This window comes from Oncorhynchus mykiss, chromosome 7, assembly GCF_057628025.1.
Source record: "Oncorhynchus mykiss isolate SJ-2025 chromosome 7, ASM5762802v1, whole genome shotgun sequence".
Taxonomy (NCBI): Eukaryota; Metazoa; Chordata; class Actinopteri; order Salmoniformes; family Salmonidae; genus Oncorhynchus; species Oncorhynchus mykiss.
The window spans coordinates 33,574,653-33,595,477 of NC_143028.1; the positions used below are offsets into that span (position 1 = coordinate 33,574,653).

Below are 20,825 nucleotides of genomic sequence, written 5' to 3' on the forward strand. Positions count from 1 at the left end.
CCGCCAACAAAAAAGCCAGCCTCCGCAGTGACAGTGGGATAATCTCATTTTGATTTAATTGATTCCTCACAGCCTCCTTCTCAAAACCCATCGGATGAAAGTATAGAGGGGATGGACCTCAGACCTTTTCATCCAATGGGTTTTGAGAAGGTGACGAGAGGGGAGGTGAGGAATGAAGGACATGCAATTGAAATTCTACCAGTAAATATTAGGTGGCTATGCATCCCTGCCAGAGCAGAGAGAATACCTTGTTAAACATTCTTGAAAATTTTTTGATACTGGCCTAAATAGCCTAATGGATAATGACAGGATAATGACATACACGACATGACCAACATGATGTGGACACCTGCTCATCGAACATCTCATTCCAAAATCATTGGCATTAATATGGAGTTGATCCCCCCCTTTGCTGCCATAACAGCTTCCACTCTTCTGGGAAGGCTTTCTACTAGATGTTGGAACATTGCTGCGGAGACTTGCATCCATTCAGCCACAACAACATTGGTGAGGTTGGGCACTGATGTTGGGCGATTAGGCCTTACTCGCAGTCGGCGTTCCAATTAATTCCAAAAGGTGTTTGATTGGTTTGAGGTCAGGGCTCTGTGCAGGTCAGTCAAGTTCTTCCACAACGATCTCAAACTCTTTCTGTATGGACTTCACTTTGTGCACAGAGGCATTGTCATGCTGAAACAGGAAAGTTGAAAGCACAGAATCGTCTAGAATGTCAATGTATGCTGTAGCGTTAAGATTTCCCTTCACTGGTACGAAGGGACTAAGAACGAACCATGAAAAACAGCCCCAGACCATTATTCCTCCTCCACCAAACTTTACAATTGGAACTATACATTTGGGCAGGTAGCGTTTTACTGGCAGCCGCCAAACCCAGATTTGTCCGTCTGACTCCCAGATGGTGAAGCGTGATTCATCTCTCCAGAGAACGAGTTTCCACTGCTCCAGAGTCCAATGGCGACAAGCTTTACACCCCTCCAGCCAATGATTGCCATTGCACATGGTGAACTTAGGCTTGAGTGTGGCTGTTCGGCCATAGAAACCCATTTCATGAAGCTCACAGAGCCAGCTTGGAACTCAGTAGCGAGTGTTGCAACAGAGGACAGACGCGCTTCAGCACTCGGCTGTCCCATTCTGTGAGCTTGTGTGACCTACCACTTCGCTGCTGAGCCGTTGTTGCTCCTAGAAGTCCACTTCACAATAACAGCCCTTTTCAGTTGACCAGGGCAGCTTTAACAGGGCAGAAATTTGACAAACTGACTTGTTGAAAAGGTGGCATCCACTATGAATGTCAGAGTTCTTCAGTATGGGCCATTCGACTGCCAATGTTTGTCTATGGAGATTGCATGGCTGTGTGTTCAATGTTATACACCTGTTAGCAACGAGTGTGGCTGAAATAGCCAAATCCACTCATTTGAAGGGGTGTCCACATACAGTGCCTTGCGAAAGTATTTGGCCCCCTTGAACTTTGAGACCTTTTGCCACATTTCAGGCTTCAAACATAAAGATATAAAACTGTATTTTTTTGTGAAGAATCAACAACAAGTGGGACACAATCATGAAGTGGAACGACATTTATTGGATATTTCAAACTTTTTTAACAAATCAAAACTGAAAAATTGGGCGTGCAAAATTATTCAGCCCCTTTACTTTCAGTGCAGCAAACTCTCTCCAGAAGTTCAGTGAGGATCTCTGAATGATCCAATGTTGACCTAAATGACTAATGATGATAAATACAATCCACCTGTGTGTAATCAAGTCTCCGTATAAATGCACCTGCACTGTGATAGTCTCAGAGGTCCGTTAAAAGCGCAGAGAGCATCATGAATAACAAGGAACACACCAGGCAGGTCCGAGATACTGTTGTGAAGAAGTTTAAAGCCGGATTTGGATACAAAAATATTTCCCAAGCTTTAAACATCCCAAGGAGCACTGTGCAAGCAATAATATTGAAATGGAAGGAGTATCAGACCACTGCAAATCTACCAAGACCTGGCCGTCCCTCTAAACTTTCAGCTCATACAAGGAGAAGACTGATCAGAGATGCAGCCAAGAGGCCCATGATCACTCTGGATGAACTGCAGAGATCTACAGCTGAGGTGGGAGACTCTGTCCATAGGACAACAATCAGTCGTATATTGCACAAATCTGGCCTTTATGGAAGAGTGGCAAGAAGAAAGCCATTTCTTAAAGATATCCATAAAAAGTGTCGTTTAAAGTTTGCCACAAGCCACCTGGGAGACACACCAAACATGTGGAAGAAAGTGCTCTGGTCAGATGAAACCAAAATTGAACTTTTTGGCAACAATACAAGACGTTATGTTTGGCGTAAAAGCAACACAGCTCATCACCCTGAACACACCATCCCCACTGTCAAACATGGTGGTGGCAGCATCATGGTTTGGGCCTGCTTTTCTTCAGCAGGGACAGTGAAGACGGTTAAAATTGATGGGAAGATGGATGGAGCCAAATACAGGACCATTCTGGAAGAAAACCTGATGGAGTTTGCAAAAGACCTGAGACTGGGACGGAGATTTGTCTTCCAACAAGACAATGATCCAAAACATAAAGCAAAATCTACAATGGAATGGTTCAAAAATAAACATATCCAGGTGTTAGAATGGCCAAGTCAAAGTCCAGACATGAATCCAATCGAGAATCTGGGGAAAGAACTGAAAACTGCTGTTCACAAATGCTCTCCATCCAACCTCACTGAGCTCGAGCTGTTTTGCAAGGAGGAATGGGAAAAAAATTCAGTCTCTCGATGTGCAAAACTGATAGAGGCATACCCCAAGCGACTTACAGCTGTAATCGCAGCAAAAGGTGGCGCTACAAAGTATTAACTTAAAGGGGCTGAATAATTTTGCACGCCCAATTTTTCAGTTTTTGATTTGTTAAAAAAGTTTGAAATATCCAATAAATGTCGTTCCACTTCATGATTGTGTCCCACTTGTTGTTGATTCTTCACAAAAACATACAGTTTTATATCTTGATGTTTGAAGCCTGAAATGTGGCAAAAGGTCGCAAAGTTCAAGGGGGCCGAATACTTTCGCAAGGCACTGTACCTTTGGCAATGTAGTGTATTTGGCAAATTCCTCAAGGAGGAGAAAAGCCTTTGCATATGAGTCATGCAGGAGAGAAATTTTACATGCCCTATGTAGCAAAGGCTTTGTTGCGGTAGGTACTTTAAAAAGAACACACCTGAGACTTCACACGGGCAAGGACACGTTTGTGGAAGATGCTTCAAACTGAAAGGAGCCCTGACGGAGCACATGCAGCTACACACTGGGGAGAAACCATTTAGCTACAATGATTGTGGCAAATACTTCAGTCGGACAAATGCCCTTACATGCAGCATACTGACAAGAAAAAGAGCGGAGAAAAAGAGTCAGTCTGAAAAGTAGACTTCTTTCTATAGAAAACACTCAAGTGTCATATAGTTGAATAAATTAGAGGTAAATTGAATAAAGTACACAGACCATTTTCTAAACAGGAGTCCTTGTTCATTTAATGAAGGTAGAAGCCTCATAAATCTATTATTCAAAAAAAATGATTGAAGACCAACATACACTTTCAAGTCTACTCATTTTATTTATTTCAAAAATAAAAAGACTGGGCCCAAAAAATAATCATATTTTACTTTGAAAAACAAATCACGTGATGAGGCATTTACATCAGAACAGTGACAAAATAATACCTGCTCTTTCTGACATGCATGTGCTTCTGTGCAACTGGTGCCACGTTAAACCTCCACAGCTGTATTCTTATTAGAGCAGCAGGGGGAAACAGAAACCTACTTGTGTAAACAATACAACTATGCATCAAAACAAAAATATGACCTATACACTAAACACAAAAAAAACCCAGAAGTTTTGGTTATGTGAAACCACAATAAATAGCCTGTCAAAATGGTTTTGTGGAGATAAAGAGGGATGATGTGGAACTCTACCAAATGGGTTTTAAGGTGGAGACAATAGGTGGCCATTTCAAAAAACCCAAACAATGCATTTGGTGCAGTGTCCTCCAAAGATCATGTATATGGCAGTGTAGAACACATGAGCGCCTCTTGATTTTGGGTCTCATCTGTCCGGCCGGATCATACCCGGTCTGATAAGCATCATTGGCCGATGGTGGCGCATCATATGTGGGCCAGGCATCATCTGCATGTGGCCCATTGGTGGTCGCATACCTGGACATTCAGGACAGCAAACATATCTGATTTTACTTGGTTTTCACATTGCACCCTAATCATGGTCCAGTATACATGTCCCTTATGGACTATTATGAATACATCACATCAAATCTTGGTGAAAAATATATCTCAAAGCTATGACTTTGACCAGGCATGAACTGTTCTTGTTCAGTGAAGATTTGTGAGCAGCAGCAGATACATTTTGGGTGAGAACTTGCAGATCTTTAATTCAATGCCCATCGAAAATATTTTTTTAGACACACACACACACACATTGTTTACATAAACAATACATGATGTAGGTGTTGGGGCAATAATCTCACCTCCAGGCATCATTCCATGTGGTGGGGGCCCCATCATTTGCATCATATGAGGACCATGTCCACCCATAGGGGGCCCGGGCACTGGTAGCATGCCTGGGCGTGGAGGGCCACCTGGGGTTCACAAATTACAATTTAAAGCTCAGTCCCCAACACACCAAGTTATCAGTATCTCATTTAAATATAAATCATTCTCAAAATACTAGACTAGCACTGTTGTGGTTGGTCCACAGTCTACGTACCGATGTTTGGAGGAGGGAGCATGGCTCCGCCTGGGGGAGGGGCTCCAGGGAATGGGGTAGGAGGGATCTTACCAGACTGGAAGGCAGCCGCTGAGGAGGAAAACACAAGGCAACATGTTAACCTATTGTAGAGTTGACAGTCACTGGACCAGGGCGCTATCCCTGAATTCACTACGTCGGTGTCCGACGTGGGATGGCACCCATGAGGCCATCGGAGATGCACGTGTTCACGTGAGGGACTTCGTATAGAGAAGCATGGGGACACGCAAGGGTAGTGTAGCGACCTTAAAAGATGTTCGGATCTCTTGGAGTAACAGCTAAGGTGTTGGGTTGACAGTCACTGGACCCGAGTTTGAATCCAGGTCAGTGCTACCCCCGAATTCGAACGCTACATGCTTATTATGCAAGTATGGGTGTGTGGGGCTTGTGTATGTTTTGTATCTGCACAAACTGTTGCTTATAAACGAAACCGCATAGAATCGGCTGAATGTTTAGCTACCCCCTTCATATCTGCTTACTTGTTTTATCGATGAGGCTCTGTGCCTGCTCCTCCATCCATTTCTGGTAGTAGTCTTTCACATTCTCTTTATGCTTTCGTCCACTACAGTGAGTCTTTCTCACCGATGGCTGTAAAAATATATCATGTTCAATTTAATGTTAATACAGGGTGCAATTTATGATGTGCTCGCTATTGTTAAAGGGTGCAGAGACTGAAAATTAGTCTGGCTTACCGAGTCATGTGTAAGGTACGTATCACAGTAGTCACAATAAAATCTGGGGGATACAAAAAAGCAAGTTAACCAATTCACCGAAATCAAAAAAAAAAAAAACTTTAGCTGGGCCATGGACCAGAACAAACTAGCTTGGAGCAGTGCCTTATATTTTTTACTATGCAAATAGAATGCTCTGGCTGGGAGAGTGAAGAAGATGCTAGCTAGTAGCTCTCGAAAACCCTTCTTAGTATGTAGTGTTTTCAGCAGGTACATTTCCCTACAGTTGGCTCCATGGGGGAAATTCCGACTCAAGTTAAGCGCACACGAATGGACTGTAATTCCCTTTTATGCTCTTCTCTCTCTTTGTATTCTAACCTTGAACTTATGCTATTCACCAGCTGTTAGTTTGGGGTGGATGTCAGCGAATTAAGGTGTGGCAGGGGTGTGTATTTTTTGTTTGTTTTTTTCCTCCCCAATTTCATGATATCCAATTGGAAGTTAGTCTTGCCCCATCACTGCAACTCTAGTACGGACTCGGGAGAGGCGAAGGGCGAGAGCCGTGCATCCTCCGAAACATGACCCCACCAAGCCGCACTGCTTCTTGGCACAATGCTTGTTTAACCCGGAAGCCAGCCGCACTAATATGTCAGAGGAAACACCGTACACCTGGCGACCGTGTCAGCGTGCACTCCGCCTGGCCCACCACAGGAATCCCTAGAGCATGACGGGACAAGGACAACCCAGCCGGCCAGCCAAACCCTCCCCTAACCCCGACAACTCTGGGCCAAATGTGCGCCGCCTCATGGGTCTCCCGGGCGCGGCCGGCTGCGACACAGCCTGGGATCGAACCAGGATCTGTAGTGACGCAACTAGCACTGCGATGTAATGCCTTAGACCGCTGCATCACTCGGGAGGCAGATACACTGTATTCTGACCATTACCACCTTTACGCGGAAGGAAACCATGAATAAGGTTGAGCGAACCTACAGGTTCCAAGTGGAAAAATAATAACACCATTCTCCATGCACTGTAATTTATCAATTGTTAAAGAGATAGGTAAAATGAGTAATCAGTTTGGATAACGGGATTGTAAATAAACAAAGAAATTGTTTTAGGATGTTTCCTTATGATCCTTGGAGACGAATGTGAAACCATATGGACGCAAATTCAAAATTATATCAACATTGCGGCCTCTTTTCCACAGTGAAGTACACTATAAAATATCTGTGCTGTTTAGTGTTGTCAAGATAGCAGTATTTGACTTCGATACCAGGTTTAGTATCACGGTACTCAGTACTAAAACGATACCACGGGGAAAAAAATAAAGCGTATTAGCTAGTCACGGAATAACCATTGGGTCGAATCATTGAACAATATGTTGATAAATGGTAGAACGACTAAAATAACTATCATTTATTCTATATAAAATGTTTCAAAAATAAAACTATTTTAAATGAACAGAAGAATCTTACATTTTCCTTATGCAAAACCATGACTCGGACCATTCAAAAATAATTGTACAATTACAACTGTTTTAAAATGTAAGTTGATACATATAATCAGAGTTAAATTTTCTAATCTATGGCCAAAATATTGGGTCAAATGACATTCATTAGACCGGATTCATTATAGCTAAACTATTGAATAGATTACATGAATAGTATAGTTCCAAAACAAACAAAAAAACACTTAAAAGCTCATTTCTGAAGTTTCTATACAGAACAAAAATATAACATGTAAAGTGTTGTTCCCATGTTTCATGAGGAGAAAAAAATATCCTAGAAATGTTCCATACGCAAAAAAATATAATTTATCTCAAATTTTGTGCAGTAATGTTTACATCCCTGTTAGTGAGCATTTCTCCTTTGCCAAGATAATCCATCCACCTGACAGGTGTGGCATATCAAGAAGCTGATCATTACACAGCTGCACCTTGTGCTAGGGCCAACAAAAGAACACTATAAAATGTGCAGTTGTGTCACATAACACAATTCCACAGATGTTTTGATGGAGCGTGCAATTGGCATGGTGACTGCAGGAATGTCCACCAGCTGGTAGCCAGAATTTAAATGTTTAATTTCTCTACCATAAACTGCCTCCAACGTTGTTTTAGAGAATATGGCAGTATGTCCAACTAGCCTTGCAACCGCAGACCACATTTGACTACGCCGGCCCAGGACCTCCACATCTGGCTTCTTCACCTTCGGGATCATCCGAGACCAGCCACCCAGACAGCTGATGAAACAGGAGTATTTCTGTCTGTAATAAAGCCCTTTTGTGGGGAAAAACGAATTCTTATTGGCTGAGACTGGCTCCAAAATGGGTGGGTCTGGCTCCCAAGTGGGCGGGCCTATGGCCTCCCATGGCTGCGTCCCTGCCCAGATATGTGAAATCCGTAGATTAGTGCCTAATTAATTCATTTAAATTGACTGATTTCCTTATATGAACTGTAACTAAGTAAACACATTGAAATTGCTGCATATACAGTGCATTCGGAAAGTATTCAGACCCCTTGACTTTTTCCACATTTTGTTACGTTACAGCCTTATTCTAAGCCCTCTGGGAGAAATCATTAAAAAAAAATGTATAAAATAGAAATGTTGTCAATGTACCACAATGAATGTGGCCTACATAAACCCAACCTCACTCCGAAATTACTTTAACATACAGTAGCTTGTGTAAAACAAATTAGAGGAGAAACGTTCAACTATTCAATGTCATTAAGGTGGAGCACAGCTACGCAAATGAGTATGGAAGATGATCAGTATCCATATGTGGTGACATGATAGCTCAGCAGAAACTAACACAGCTGGATTCCAAAGACATCTTGGCCCGGTTGGAACTCAGGGCAGCGATGGAACGTTGACTTATTCATGTTCTACCGATGCAACTTTTTATACAACAGTTCGAATTGTAACATGCTTTTCCCATAACACCACGCAGAGAGAACATTCACTGAGTGCATCATTGAGGCATTTGTCAATACTGACAGGATTAAAAAAAAAAGGCAACACTGCTCTCTGTATCGGATCAGCGTTCTCCCAAACATTAGAATTATTCTACATTACTGATGACGGATAAGCTCCTAGAGAGATAATATCACCAATTGCTTCAAATATTGATGAGACTCTCACAAACACATACATACAGTTGAAGTCAGACGTTTAAATACACTTAGGTTGGAGTCATTAAAACTCGTTTTTAAACCACTCCACTAATTTCTTGTTAAACTAGATTTTTGTATATGACAAGTCAATTTTCCAACAATTGTTTACAGACAGATTATTTCACTTATAAATAGCTGTCATCAAGGCAAAGGATGGTTACTTTGAAAAATCTAAAGTATATCTAGATTTGTTTAACACTTTTTGGTTACTACATGATTCCAGGTGTTATTTAAAATCACATTTTATTAGTCACATGAGCCAAAAACAACAGGTTTTCACCTGTTCACCTTACAGTGAAATGCTTACATACAAGCACCTAACAAGCACCTAACAAACAATGCAGTTAAAAAAATTATAAATAACCAAAAAAATTAGTAAGAATAAGAAATAAAAGTAACAAGTAATTAAAGAGCAGCAGTAAAATAACAATAGCAAGACTATACACAGGTGAGCTCGGTCCTCTTTTTCCTGTAATCCACAATCATCTCCTTTGTCTTGATCACGTTGAGAGGTTCTTGTCCTGGCACCACACGGCCAAGTCTTTGACCTCCTCCCTATAGGCTGTCTCGTCGTTGATCAGGCCACTGTTGTGTCATCGGAAAACTTAATGGTGGTGTTGGAGTCTTGCCTGGCCGTGCAGTCATGAGTGAACAGGGAATATAGGAGGGGACTGGGCACGTACCCCTGAGGGGCCTCCGTGTTAAGGATCAGCAAGGCGGATGTGTTGTTACCTACCCTGACCACCTGGGGCGGCCCATCAGGAAGTCCAGGATCCAGTTGCAGAGGGAGGTGTTTAGTCCCAAAGTCCTTAGCTTAGTGATGAGCTTTGGCAATATGGTGTTGAACACTGAGCCGTAGTCAGTGAATAGTATCCTCACATAGGTGTTCCCTTTGTCCAGGTGGGAAAGGGCAGTGTGGAGTGCAATAGAGATTGCATCATCTGTGGATCTGTTGTGGCGGTGTGCAAATTGGAGTGGGTCTAGGGTTTCTGGGTCAGCGCATGCTCGCAGTACACGTCCTGGTAATCTGTCTGGCCTTGTGAATGTTGACCCGATTAAAAGGTCTTAATCACATCGGCTGCTGAGAGCGTGCTCACACAGTCTTCCGGAACAGCTGGTGCTCTCATGCATGTTTCAGTGTTATTTGCCTCGAAGCGAGCATAGAAGTAGTTTAGCTCATCTGGTAGGCTCGTGTCACTGGGCAGCTCTCGGCTGTGGTTCCCTTTGTAGTCTGTAATGGTTTGCAAGCCCTGCCACATCCGATGAGCGTCAGAGCCGGTGTAGTACGATTCGATCTTAGTCCTGTATTGATGCTTTGCCTGTTTAATGGGTCGTCCGAGGGTATAGCGGGATTTCTTATAAGCTTCCGGGTAAGAGTCCCGCTCCTTGAAAGCAGTAGCTCTAGTCTTTAGCTCCTTCTGGTTGGGGTATGTACCTACGGTCAACTGTGGGGAAAACGTCATTGATGCACTCATTGATGAAGCCAATGACTGATGTGTTGTACTCCTCAATACCACCGGAGGAATCCCGGAACATTATCCAGTCTGCGCTTGTAAAACAGTCCTGTAGCTTAGCATCCGCTTCATCTCACCACGTTTGCTAGTAGAATGGAAGGAAGTGGGGGTTTATTATCGCAGTCCTGATGTTCAGAAGTTATTTTTGGTCATGAGAGGCGGTAGCAGAAACATTATGTACAAAATAACTTACAAACAAAGCAAAGAAATTAACATAAACCACAGTTAGGAATACATAAAAGGTCAGCCTTGTTCTCCGGGCGCCATCTTATATATAGTTCATAGTTTTGATGTCTTCACTATTATTCTACAATGTAGAAAATAGTAAAAATAAATAAAATCCCTGGAATGAGTAGGTGTGTCCAAACTTTTGACTGGTACTGTATATATATATTGTTTTTGGTGAGGGGGTTGCCTGTTTTGCATGTTATTTTGGCATTAATATGTGTTACATAGGTTTTTGTTGTTGTAAAATCATTGAGTTAATAAAGCCACATACAAACATGGTTTCTTTTTTGCTTTCTTGAGTAAGGCAGCTCCAAAATGCAAGTGTTTCAGCCTAGCTCAGTGCATTCTGTGGTGGTGGGGCAGCCAGTGGAAAAAAAACGGAGCACAGGGGTTGGTAATGTTCTCCATTTGCGCCGTGATAGGCTCAGTGTTCTGTCACTCATGGGGACACTATGCCACTACCAAATCAAAGGGTAGAGCTCACAAATTCAAGCCCCTTGAGTGCTGCCAGAGAGTGATATTAGAAGTGCCCATCCAAAAAGGCTCAAGGTCATTGGCCACAGATACAATTTTGTAAATTCACGCTATACGTACAGAAGTTTGATTGGACTGATCAGGTCAACATCATACATTCAAAATCTCAGCTAGCAGTTATCATGAATCAAGTCGACAATCTACTGCCAAATCCTTTTTCATCCTTGTCATATGAAGAGAAATAATGAAGAGAAATGATAGATAAAACGTATCGGTGCTCATCAACCATAAACATTACACAACAACTTGAAAATCGCAAATTCAACAATGAGTGGTTTGGAAGGAATCAGTGGCTACCTGCTAGCATTGCAAAGCAATCACTACCCTGCTATTCAGTAGAGTGGGTGTGTGGTCTCAAGTCTGGGTTTAAGGGTCTTTTTTCCAAGCTTAAAAGGATAAACATTCAACATTGGCCATGCTGTCAATCCAGCATGACTTCTGACGCGCTCAAAACAACAGGAAACTCAGAAATGGGAAATCTGGCTTCAGTGAGTTCAAGACAACTGGGAACTCTGGAAAAAACGAGCTCCGACTAGGAAAATACGTTTTGAAGGTTCATCCAACTCTTTCTAGAGCGCCGACCTGAAGATCACTGACGTCATCATGAGTCGACCTTGTTTGTTCAACAAAAAGTCTGCAAACAAGCAAACACCGGCCAAGAACGATGTGTTTACAATGCGGCGTTGGTAGTAAAGCATTTTTTGTTCGACCGCAACTTCTGGGGTAGCTAGCTTTAGCTTGGTGCCTAGCTAGCATCAATACAACCAGCCTGAAAACAATGACCAATAGAAACTGCAGTCATTTTCATTATTCTTAGCAATGATTTAGGAATCCTTGAGAATAAGTATTAGCTAGGCAGCCACTTGTTGTTTGCCTATTGAAATTGAACTTAGCTAGCTAGCTACTTAACCCTGTTGCCCAAAGCGAAGGTTATAAGCAGCCAGCTAGCTTCATCTGACTAGTGAGGCTCGACCGGACCGGGTTATGTGTTGTGAAGCTAGCCACAATAAGGATTAGGCACAATAGTGGAATTTGCGGTTAGCCTTCAAAATAAAAGTACCTTTGAAAGTGATGCAGAAGGTTACAATTGGTGGTATTATGCCATATTTAGAATAGATAATGATAAACAAGGTTGGAATGTGAAGCAATGAAATGAGGTATCAGTCTACTCGGTGCCACCCACAGAACACAACTCTGAAGAATTTATGCAAATATTAGCGTTGTAGCTCTCACACTGTGACTGTGTGAAATCACCTCCCCAGCCAGCCTATTGTGTGTATTGACATTCATTCATGTTGCACTGTACAACTTTACCTAAGGATTGAGGATCAATGAAATGGGGTATCAGTCTACTCAATACCAACATATTTTTTCCCAACGTCCTCTTCAGTTATCAGACTCCAAAACATCCATGCAGTATTGTTTTTCCTCAAGAATAGTGTTCAATACACATAGGTTGACAATAAACGTGGCTCAATTCACAGTTGTTTCAGAGTCCCGCAATTAGCGTCGTAGCTCTTATGTTCTCTGGGTGTCACTGAGTAGAAAGACAACATTCCAACCTCGTTTAGCATGATCTATTCAATCAATTCTACAATTTGTATTAATTTGCATCACTGTCAATGACATACTTTTATTTTGAAAGCTAACCGCAAAGTCCACTATTGCGGCTAATCCTTATTGTGACTAGCTTCACATAGATGGGTCCGACCACCATTAATCAAATAAGAACTGTCTTATAAATTAGGTTTATTTTAGATGATTAGGGTCGTTTTGCTATGTTTTTGGGGAAGAACATTGTTTGCATCCATGAGCTAGCTAGCTTTTTTTTAAGGACCAGCACTGTAGGTGCGCGAGACAACTTTGCCAGCATCATAGCATACGTATCGATGAATCGTTGCGAAATATGAAATACGAGTGATAGTATAATCAATGTGTAATAACTACATAAAAAATGTATGAACGTATTAAATTATTATTTGATGTGCTGTCATGTCAGGTCCTGATTGGTCAACAAGCTTATTTGAAACGTCAAATAGTGTTATTTGACACATGAAATAATGTTTTGACATGTATCTTTGACACGCAAAGACCCAAACAGCGTTCCATAGAAATCATGGTTGAGAATGAAACGACTGAACAAATGAACAAAGAAACAGCACAGCAAGTGAGTAAAATAAATAGGTTTTGATGATGTTTTACTGGTAACGGGGGCATACGTAAATGCCAACAAAATTACTTTTTGGTCAGTGTGGTGTGTATATGTGTAACCTTAATTTAACCAGGTGAGTCAGTTCAGAACCAATTCTTATTTATAATGACGGCCTACCCTGGCCAAACCCGGATGATGCTGGGCCAATATGAAGCCGCCCTATGGGACTTCCAATCACGGCCAGATGTGATACAGCCTGGATTCAAACCAAGAACTGTAGTGACACCTCTTGCACTGAGATGCAGTGCCTTAGACCGTTGCATCCATGTGTGCGTGTTAACTATAACTGTCCTAGAATGCTTAAAAGGCCGCTAAAATTTTTAATTTCGGTACCATTTTTTTGGCAAGGAAAATATTGCATATTGGTATCGGCCAAAAATGTCATATCGGTGCATCACTAGTTTGTACATGTTTTTTGTACATTTTTTTGTTGTTTAACTGTCGGCCCCAGCCGCGAACTCAGGCTCTGTGCGTAGTTAACCGACCCTCTCTGCCCATTCATCGCCATTTTACCTGTTGTTGTTTTAGCTGATTAGCTGTTGTTGTCTCACCCAGTGTTGTCTTAGCTAGCTCTCCAAATCAACACCTGTGATTGCTTTATGCCTCGCTGTATGTCTCTCTCATATGTCAATATGCCTTGAATACTGTTGTTTAGGTTAGTTATCATTGTTTTAGTTTACAATGGAGCCCCTAGTTTCACTCATTAGACCTCTGATACCTCCTTTGTCCCACCTCCCACACATGCGGTGATCTCACCCATTGTAACCAGCTTATCCAGAGATACAACCTACCTTATCATCACTCAGTGCCTGGGCTTACCTCCGCTGTACCCGCACCCCACCATACCCCTGTCTGCACATTATGCCCTGAATCTATTCTACCACGCCCAGAAATCTGCTCCTTTTATTCTTTGTCCCCAACGCTCTAGGCGACTAGTTTTGATAGCCTTTAGCCGTACCCTCATCCTACTCCTCCTCTGTTCCTTGGGTGATGTGGAGGTAAACCCAGGCCCTGCGTGTCACCAGGCACCCTCATTTGTTGACTTCTGCGATCGAAAAAACCTTGGTTTCATGCATGTCAACATCAGAAGCCTCCTCCCTAAGTTTGTTTTACTCACTGCTTTAGCACACTCCCCCAACCCTGATGCACTTGCCGTGTCTGAATCCTGGCTTAGGAAGGCAACCAACAATTCTGAGATTTCCTACCCAGCTACAACATTTTCAGTCAAGATAGAACTGCCGAAGGGGTTGCAATCTACCGCAGAGATAGCCTGCAAAGTTCTGTCATACTTTCCAGGTCTATACCCAAACAGTTTGAACTACAAATTTTAAAAAATGAACCTCTCCAGAAATAAGTCTCTCATTGTTGCCGCCTGCTATCGACCCCCCTCCGCTCCCAGCTGTGCCCTGGACACCATTTGTGAATTGATCGCCCCCCATCTAGCTTCAGAGTTCGTTCTGTTAGGTGACCTAAACTGGGATATGCTTAACACCCCGGCAGTCCTACAATCTAAGCTAGATGCCCTCAATCTCACACAAATCATCAAGGAACCCACCAGGTACAAGCCTAAATCCATAAACATGGGCACCCTCATAGACATTATCCTGACCAACTTGCCCTCCAAATACACCTCCGCTATTTTCAATCAGGATCTCAGCGATCACTGTCTCATTGCCTGTATCCACTATGGGCCCGCGGTCAAACGACCACCCCTCATCACTGTCAAACGCTCCCTAAAACACTTCAGCGAGCAGGCCTTTCTAATCGACCTGGCCCGGGTATCCTGGAAGGTATCAGTCGAGGATGCCTGGTCATTCTTTAAAAGTAATTTCCTCACCATCTTAGACAAGCATGCTCCGTTCAAAAAATGCAGAACCAAGAAGAGATATAGCCCTTGGTTCACTCAAGACCTGACTGCCCTTGACCAGCACAAAAACATCCTGTGGTGGACTGCAATAGCATTGAATAGTCCCCACGATATGCACCTGTTCAGGGAAGTCAGGAACCAATACACGCAGTCAGTCAGGAAAGCAAAGACTAGCTTTTTCAAGCAGAAATTCGCATCATGTAGCTCTAACTCCAAAACGTTTGGGACACTGTAAAGTCCATGGAGAACAAGAGCACCTCCTCCCAGCTGCCCACTGCACTGAGGCTAGGTAACACGGTCATCACTGATAAATCCATTATAAAAGAAAATTTCAATAAGCAGTTCTCAACGGCTGGACATGCCTTCCTCCTGGCTACTCCAACCCCGGCCAACAGCTCTGCCTCCCCCGCAGCTACTCGCCCATGCCTCCCCAGCTTCTCCTTCACCCAAATCCAGACAGCAGATGTTCTGAAAGAGCTGAAAAACCTGGACCCGTACAAATCAGCTGGGCTAGACAATCTGGACCCTCTCTTTCTAAAACTATCTGCCGCCATTGTTGCAACCCCTATTACCAGCCTGTTTAACCTCTCTTTCGTATCGTCTGAGATCCCTAAAGATGGGAAAGCTGCCGCGGTCCTCCCCCTCTTCAAAGGGGGTGACACCCTAGACCCAAACTGTTACAGACCTATATCCAGCCTGCCCTGCCTATCTAAAGTCTTCGAAAGCCAAGTTAATAAACAGATCACTGACCATTTTGAATCCCACCGTACCTTCTCCGCTGTGCAATCCGGCTTCCGAGCCGGTCACGGGTGCACCTCAGCCACGCTCAAGGTACTAAACGATATCATAACCGCCATCGATAAAAGACAGTACTGTGCAGCCGTCTTCATCGACCTGGCCAAGGCTTTCGACTCTGTCAATCACCGTATTCTTATTGGCAGACTCAATAGCCTTGTTTGTTCTAATGACTGCCTCGCCTGGTTCACCAACTACTTTGCAGACAGAGTTCAGTGTGTCAAATCGGAGGGCATGTTGTCCGGACCTCTGGCAGTCTCTATGGGGGTACCACAGGGTTCAATTCTCGGGCCGAATCTTTTCTCTGTATATATCAATGTCGCCGCTCTTGCTGCGGGCGATTCCCTGATCCACCTCTACGCAGATGACACCATTCTGTATACTTCTGGCCCTTCCTTGGACACTGTGCTAACTAACCTCCAAACGAGCTTCAATGCCATACAACACTCCTTCCGCACCCCTAGCATCACCACCCTGGACGGTTCCGACCTAGAATATGTGGACAACTATAAATACCTAGGTGTCTGGCTAGACTGTAAACTCTCCTTCCAGACTCATATTAAACATATCCAATCCAAAATAAAATCTAGAATTGGCTTTCTATTTCACAACAAAGCCTCATTCACTCACGCCGCCAAACTTACCCTAGTAAAACAGACTATCCTACCGATCCTCGACTTCGGCGATGTCATCGACAAAATAGCTTCCAACACTCTACTCAGCAAACTGGATGCAGTCTATCACAGTGCCACACGTTTTGTTACCAAATCACCTTATACCACCCACCACTGCGACCTGTATGCTCTAGTCGGCTGGCCCTCGCTACATATTCGTTGCCAGACCCACTGGCTCCAGGTCATCTATAAGACTATGCAAGGTAAAGCTCTGCCTTATCTCAGTTCACTGGTCACGATAACAACATCCACCCGTAGCACACTTTCCAGCAGGTATATCGCACTGATCATCCCCAAAGCCAACACCTAATTTGGCCGCCTTTCCATCCAGTTCTCCGCTGCCGGTGACTGGAAAGAATTGCAAAAATCGCTGAAGTTGGAGACTTTTATTTCCCTCACCAACTTTAAACATCAACTATCTGAGCAGCTAACCGATCGCTGCAGCTTTACATAGTAGAGGTCGACCGATTAATTGGAATGGCCGATTAATTAGGCCCGATTTCAAGTTTTCATAACAATTGGAAAACTGTATTTTTATTTAACTAGGCAAGTCAATTAAAAACACATTCTTATTTTCAATGATGGCCTAGGAACGGTGGGTTAACTGCCTTGTTCAGGGGCAGAACAACATATTTTCACCTTTTCAGCTGAGGGGATCTCGTCCTTTTCAGCTCAGGGGATCTCGCCCAACGCTCTAACCATTACACGCCACGAGGAGCCTGCATGTTACGTGAATGCAGTAGAAGCCAAGGTAAATTTCTAGCTAGCATTAAACTTATCTTATAAAAACAATCAATCATAATCACTAGTTATAACTACTAAACCAGTTTAGCAGGCAATAATAACCAGGTGAAATTGTGTCATTTCTCTTGCGTTCACTGCACGCAGAGTCAGGGTATATGCAACAGTTTGGGCTGCCTGGCTCATTGCGAACTAATTTGCCAGAATTCTACGTAAATATGACATAACATTGAAGGTTGTGTAATGTAACAATAATATTTAGACTTAGGGATGCCACCCGTTAGATAAAATACCGAACGGTTCCGTATTGCACCGAAATAATAAACGTTTTGTTTTCGAAATTATAGTTTCTGGATTCGACCATATTAATGACCAAAGGCTCGCATTTCTGTGTGTTATTATGTTATAATTAAGTCTGATTTGATAGAGCAGTTCGACTGAGCAGCAGCAGGCCCGCAATCATTCATTCAAACAGCACTTTCGTGCATTTTGCCAGCAGCTCTTCGCAAGCACAGCGATGTTTATGACTTCAAGCCTATCAGCCTAATGGCTGGTGTAACCAATGTGAAATGGCTAAATAGTTAGTTGGGTGTGCGCTAATACTGTTTCAAACGTCACTCGCTTTGAGATTTGGAGTAGTTATTCCCTTTGCGCTGCAAGAGCCGTGGCTTTTGTGGAGCGATGGGTAACGCTGCTTCGAGTGTGGCTGTTGTCGATGTGTTCCTGGTTCGAGACCAGGTAGGGGCGAGGAGAGGGACGGAAGCTATGCTGTTACAATGACAATACTGTAGTGCCTATAAGAACATCCAATAGCCAAAGGTATACGAGAGAAATAGTCCTATAAATACTATATTAACTACAACCTAAAACCTCTTACCTTGGAATATTGAAGTCTCATGTTAAAAGGAACCACCAACTTTCATATGTTCTCATGTTCTGAGCAAGGAACTTAAACGTTAGCTTTTTTACACGGCACATATTTTACATGGCACACATTTTTACATGGCACATATTACATATTGGCACATTTTACTTCCTTCTCCAACACTTTGTTTTTGCAATATTTAAACCAAATTGAACATGTTTCATTATTTATTTGAGGCTAAATTGATTTTATTGATGTATTATATTAAGTTAAAATAAGTGTTCATTCAGTATTGCTGTAATTGTCATTATTACAGATGAATTAAAACATTTTTATTTATTTTTAAAATCGCCCAGTTAATCAGTATCGGCTTTTTTGGTCCTCCAATAATCGGTATTGGCGTTGAAAAATCATAAATCGGTCGACCTCTAGTATATAGTCCATCTGTAAATAGCCCACCTAATCTACCTACCCCTATACTGTTTTTTATTTTATTTACTTTTCGGCTCTTTTGCACACCAGTATCTCTACTTGCACATCATCATCTGCTCATTTATCACGCCAGTGTTAATCTGCTAAATTGTAATTATTCGCTCCTATGGCCTATGTATTGCCTACCTCCTCATGCCTTTTGCACACACTGACTTTTTTTCCTACTGTGTCATTGACTTGTTTATTGTGTTATTGGCTTGTTTATTGTGTTATTGGCTTGTTTGTTTACTCCATGTGTAACTCTGTGTTGTTGTCTGTGTCACACTGCTTTGCTTTATCTTGCAGTTGCAGTTGGTCGCAGTTGCAAATGAGAACTTGTTCTCAACTAGCCTACCTGGTTAAATAAAGGTGAAATAAAAACATTTAAAACATGTTTTTAAAAGACACTAAATGATCTGTTTCACAGCCAGAAAAAGCTCCGCTGATAGCCAGTTGTAGCAGTGGTAAGGTGTTGGGACAGCTTTATGTAGGCCCTAACAGATTGTGGGCAATCTCACAGTTATAGTGAAATTAATGCATGTTGTGCAGTGGCTTTGCTGGCATGTAATGCCCCACCAAAATTGACATGCTAAAATTGCCACTGGAAAAAGACACGGGATCTCAGCCACAAGATGTTAAGACTCACGGAAACATCCGAGGTGACACATTCGAATTTGGCACTTCAAGCCGAAGTATATCATACTTTGACTAAAATTATGACTTAGCTACATTGTTGTGCAACATCATGGGTAAGCTCTGGCCATCGTCTTTCAGGATGAAAAAGTGGATTTCTACTGGTGTGGGCGTTTAACCTTTTGTTTCTTGAAAGTTATTCCTCGCTGATATGAAAGATGCATTCAGTACCCCAAGCGATGCGTTTTAACTTTCAGAACGAGTCGGGGATCTTTACAAAAATATACTATATTCAGGCGCTAAAGCAGTTAGCGTCTATGAATGGGTTAGCTAGCTAGTCTAGATAAAACATATTTCACATATACAATTGAACTTTAATTAAGGCAAAGGAGATCATTACCACGATATGGCATAGCTAAATGAGAACAAATAGCTTAGTATCAAAACAGCGAACTGGCTAGATGGGAATGAATAATGAGCAAAATGGAAACGCTAAAGGTCGTATGCTAACGTTTACAATTGGGGGGCAGACACAAAATATACACAATCTCTATTAAAAAATAATCGTTCCCAAACATACGTTTTAAAACATTGAAACATGTAAATATTGCAGGTGACGCAGCGATAAAATACTTGGAAATAACACTTGAATTTAGGAATTTCGCAACTTACTTAGGCATATTTTTGTGTTCTTCACGAGACGCCCAGTGAGATCATTTCCTGTGTTGAGGGTTGCCAGGCCTTCGCAAATGTAAATTGGTCATAAGGCCTGAAAACCAGCAGCAATATTAGTTTCCACTTTATCCAATAAACCCTTTCCCATAACGACCTCGAGGGAATGAAGAAATAATATAGACTTAATTGAATTCGGTTTTCATTAAAATAATAATTATTGAGAGCTTTGCAAGAGAAAATATAATTCTCCTTTATTAAACTAGCCAGATCATTTTCAATTCCACTTGTTCTGGCTGCTATGATTAAGCTGGTTGAGCCCTGAATGCTGATTGGCTGACAGCCGTGGCATATCAGAACGTAGACCACGGGTATGTCAAAACATGTATTTTTACTGCTTTAATTACGTTGGTAATATATTTTATGGAAAAGGGATTGGAAGTAGGTGGCTCCATAATGACCAATCGAAGTAGCCTACCTACAACTGGCAAAAAGTTGCTCTGTCTCCGTGACTCAGCTGCCTGCTGCAGAGCTCTTTCAACCAGTGCTCTCAACACACACATAGACACCCCTCCGGTCCTCCCCATTATTCATTCACTTTCTCACTCACAGCCTGATAGTCAGCATCTGCAGGTCACAGTGAGAATTTTTTTTACATAAGAGAAATGCCATGGCGGCCGCGATGCAATTTAGAAATAGCCCAAACCTCGCAACCAATACATTTTAACCGGTGAGATCGTTTTTCTTAGTAACCAATTTTAGGAAATGTGGACATGGCAACCCTGCCTGTGTTCCCACTCTCAATTGTTCGAAAATTCAAAGGTTGCCCATAAATAGTTCCGCATAATAATTTACATACTTTTTCTCATCACAAATTATGATTTCCCTGTGGAGAGTTGTTGATTAATTAATTAATGCAATAAATGATTTTTGATTATTTAATTGTGTTTTTCCTTAGAACGACCCAGAAAATT

At 42.3% G+C, this 20,825-nt stretch overlaps 1 protein-coding gene and 1 long non-coding RNA gene across 2 annotated transcripts in view; both read right to left on the reverse strand.

The window, feature by feature from the left end:
* Positions 1-20,825, reverse strand: part of LOC149982517 (uncharacterized) — a 305,212-nt gene that overhangs the window by 17,699 nt on the left and 266,688 nt on the right. The gene's annotated exons all lie outside the window — the stretch shown is intronic.
* On the reverse strand, positions 3,584-20,657 carry LOC110527728 (U1 small nuclear ribonucleoprotein C). The gene is made up of 6 exons (XM_021609190.3): positions 19,852-20,657; positions 5,498-5,540; positions 5,285-5,393; positions 4,767-4,856; positions 4,528-4,638; positions 3,584-4,201 (listed from the first exon to the last, which is right to left on the reverse strand). Exons 1-6 carry the CDS (start codon positions 19,857-19,859, stop codon positions 4,092-4,094), a joined length of 471 nt encoding a protein of 156 aa, XP_021464865.2. The 5' UTR covers positions 19,860-20,657; the 3' UTR covers positions 3,584-4,091.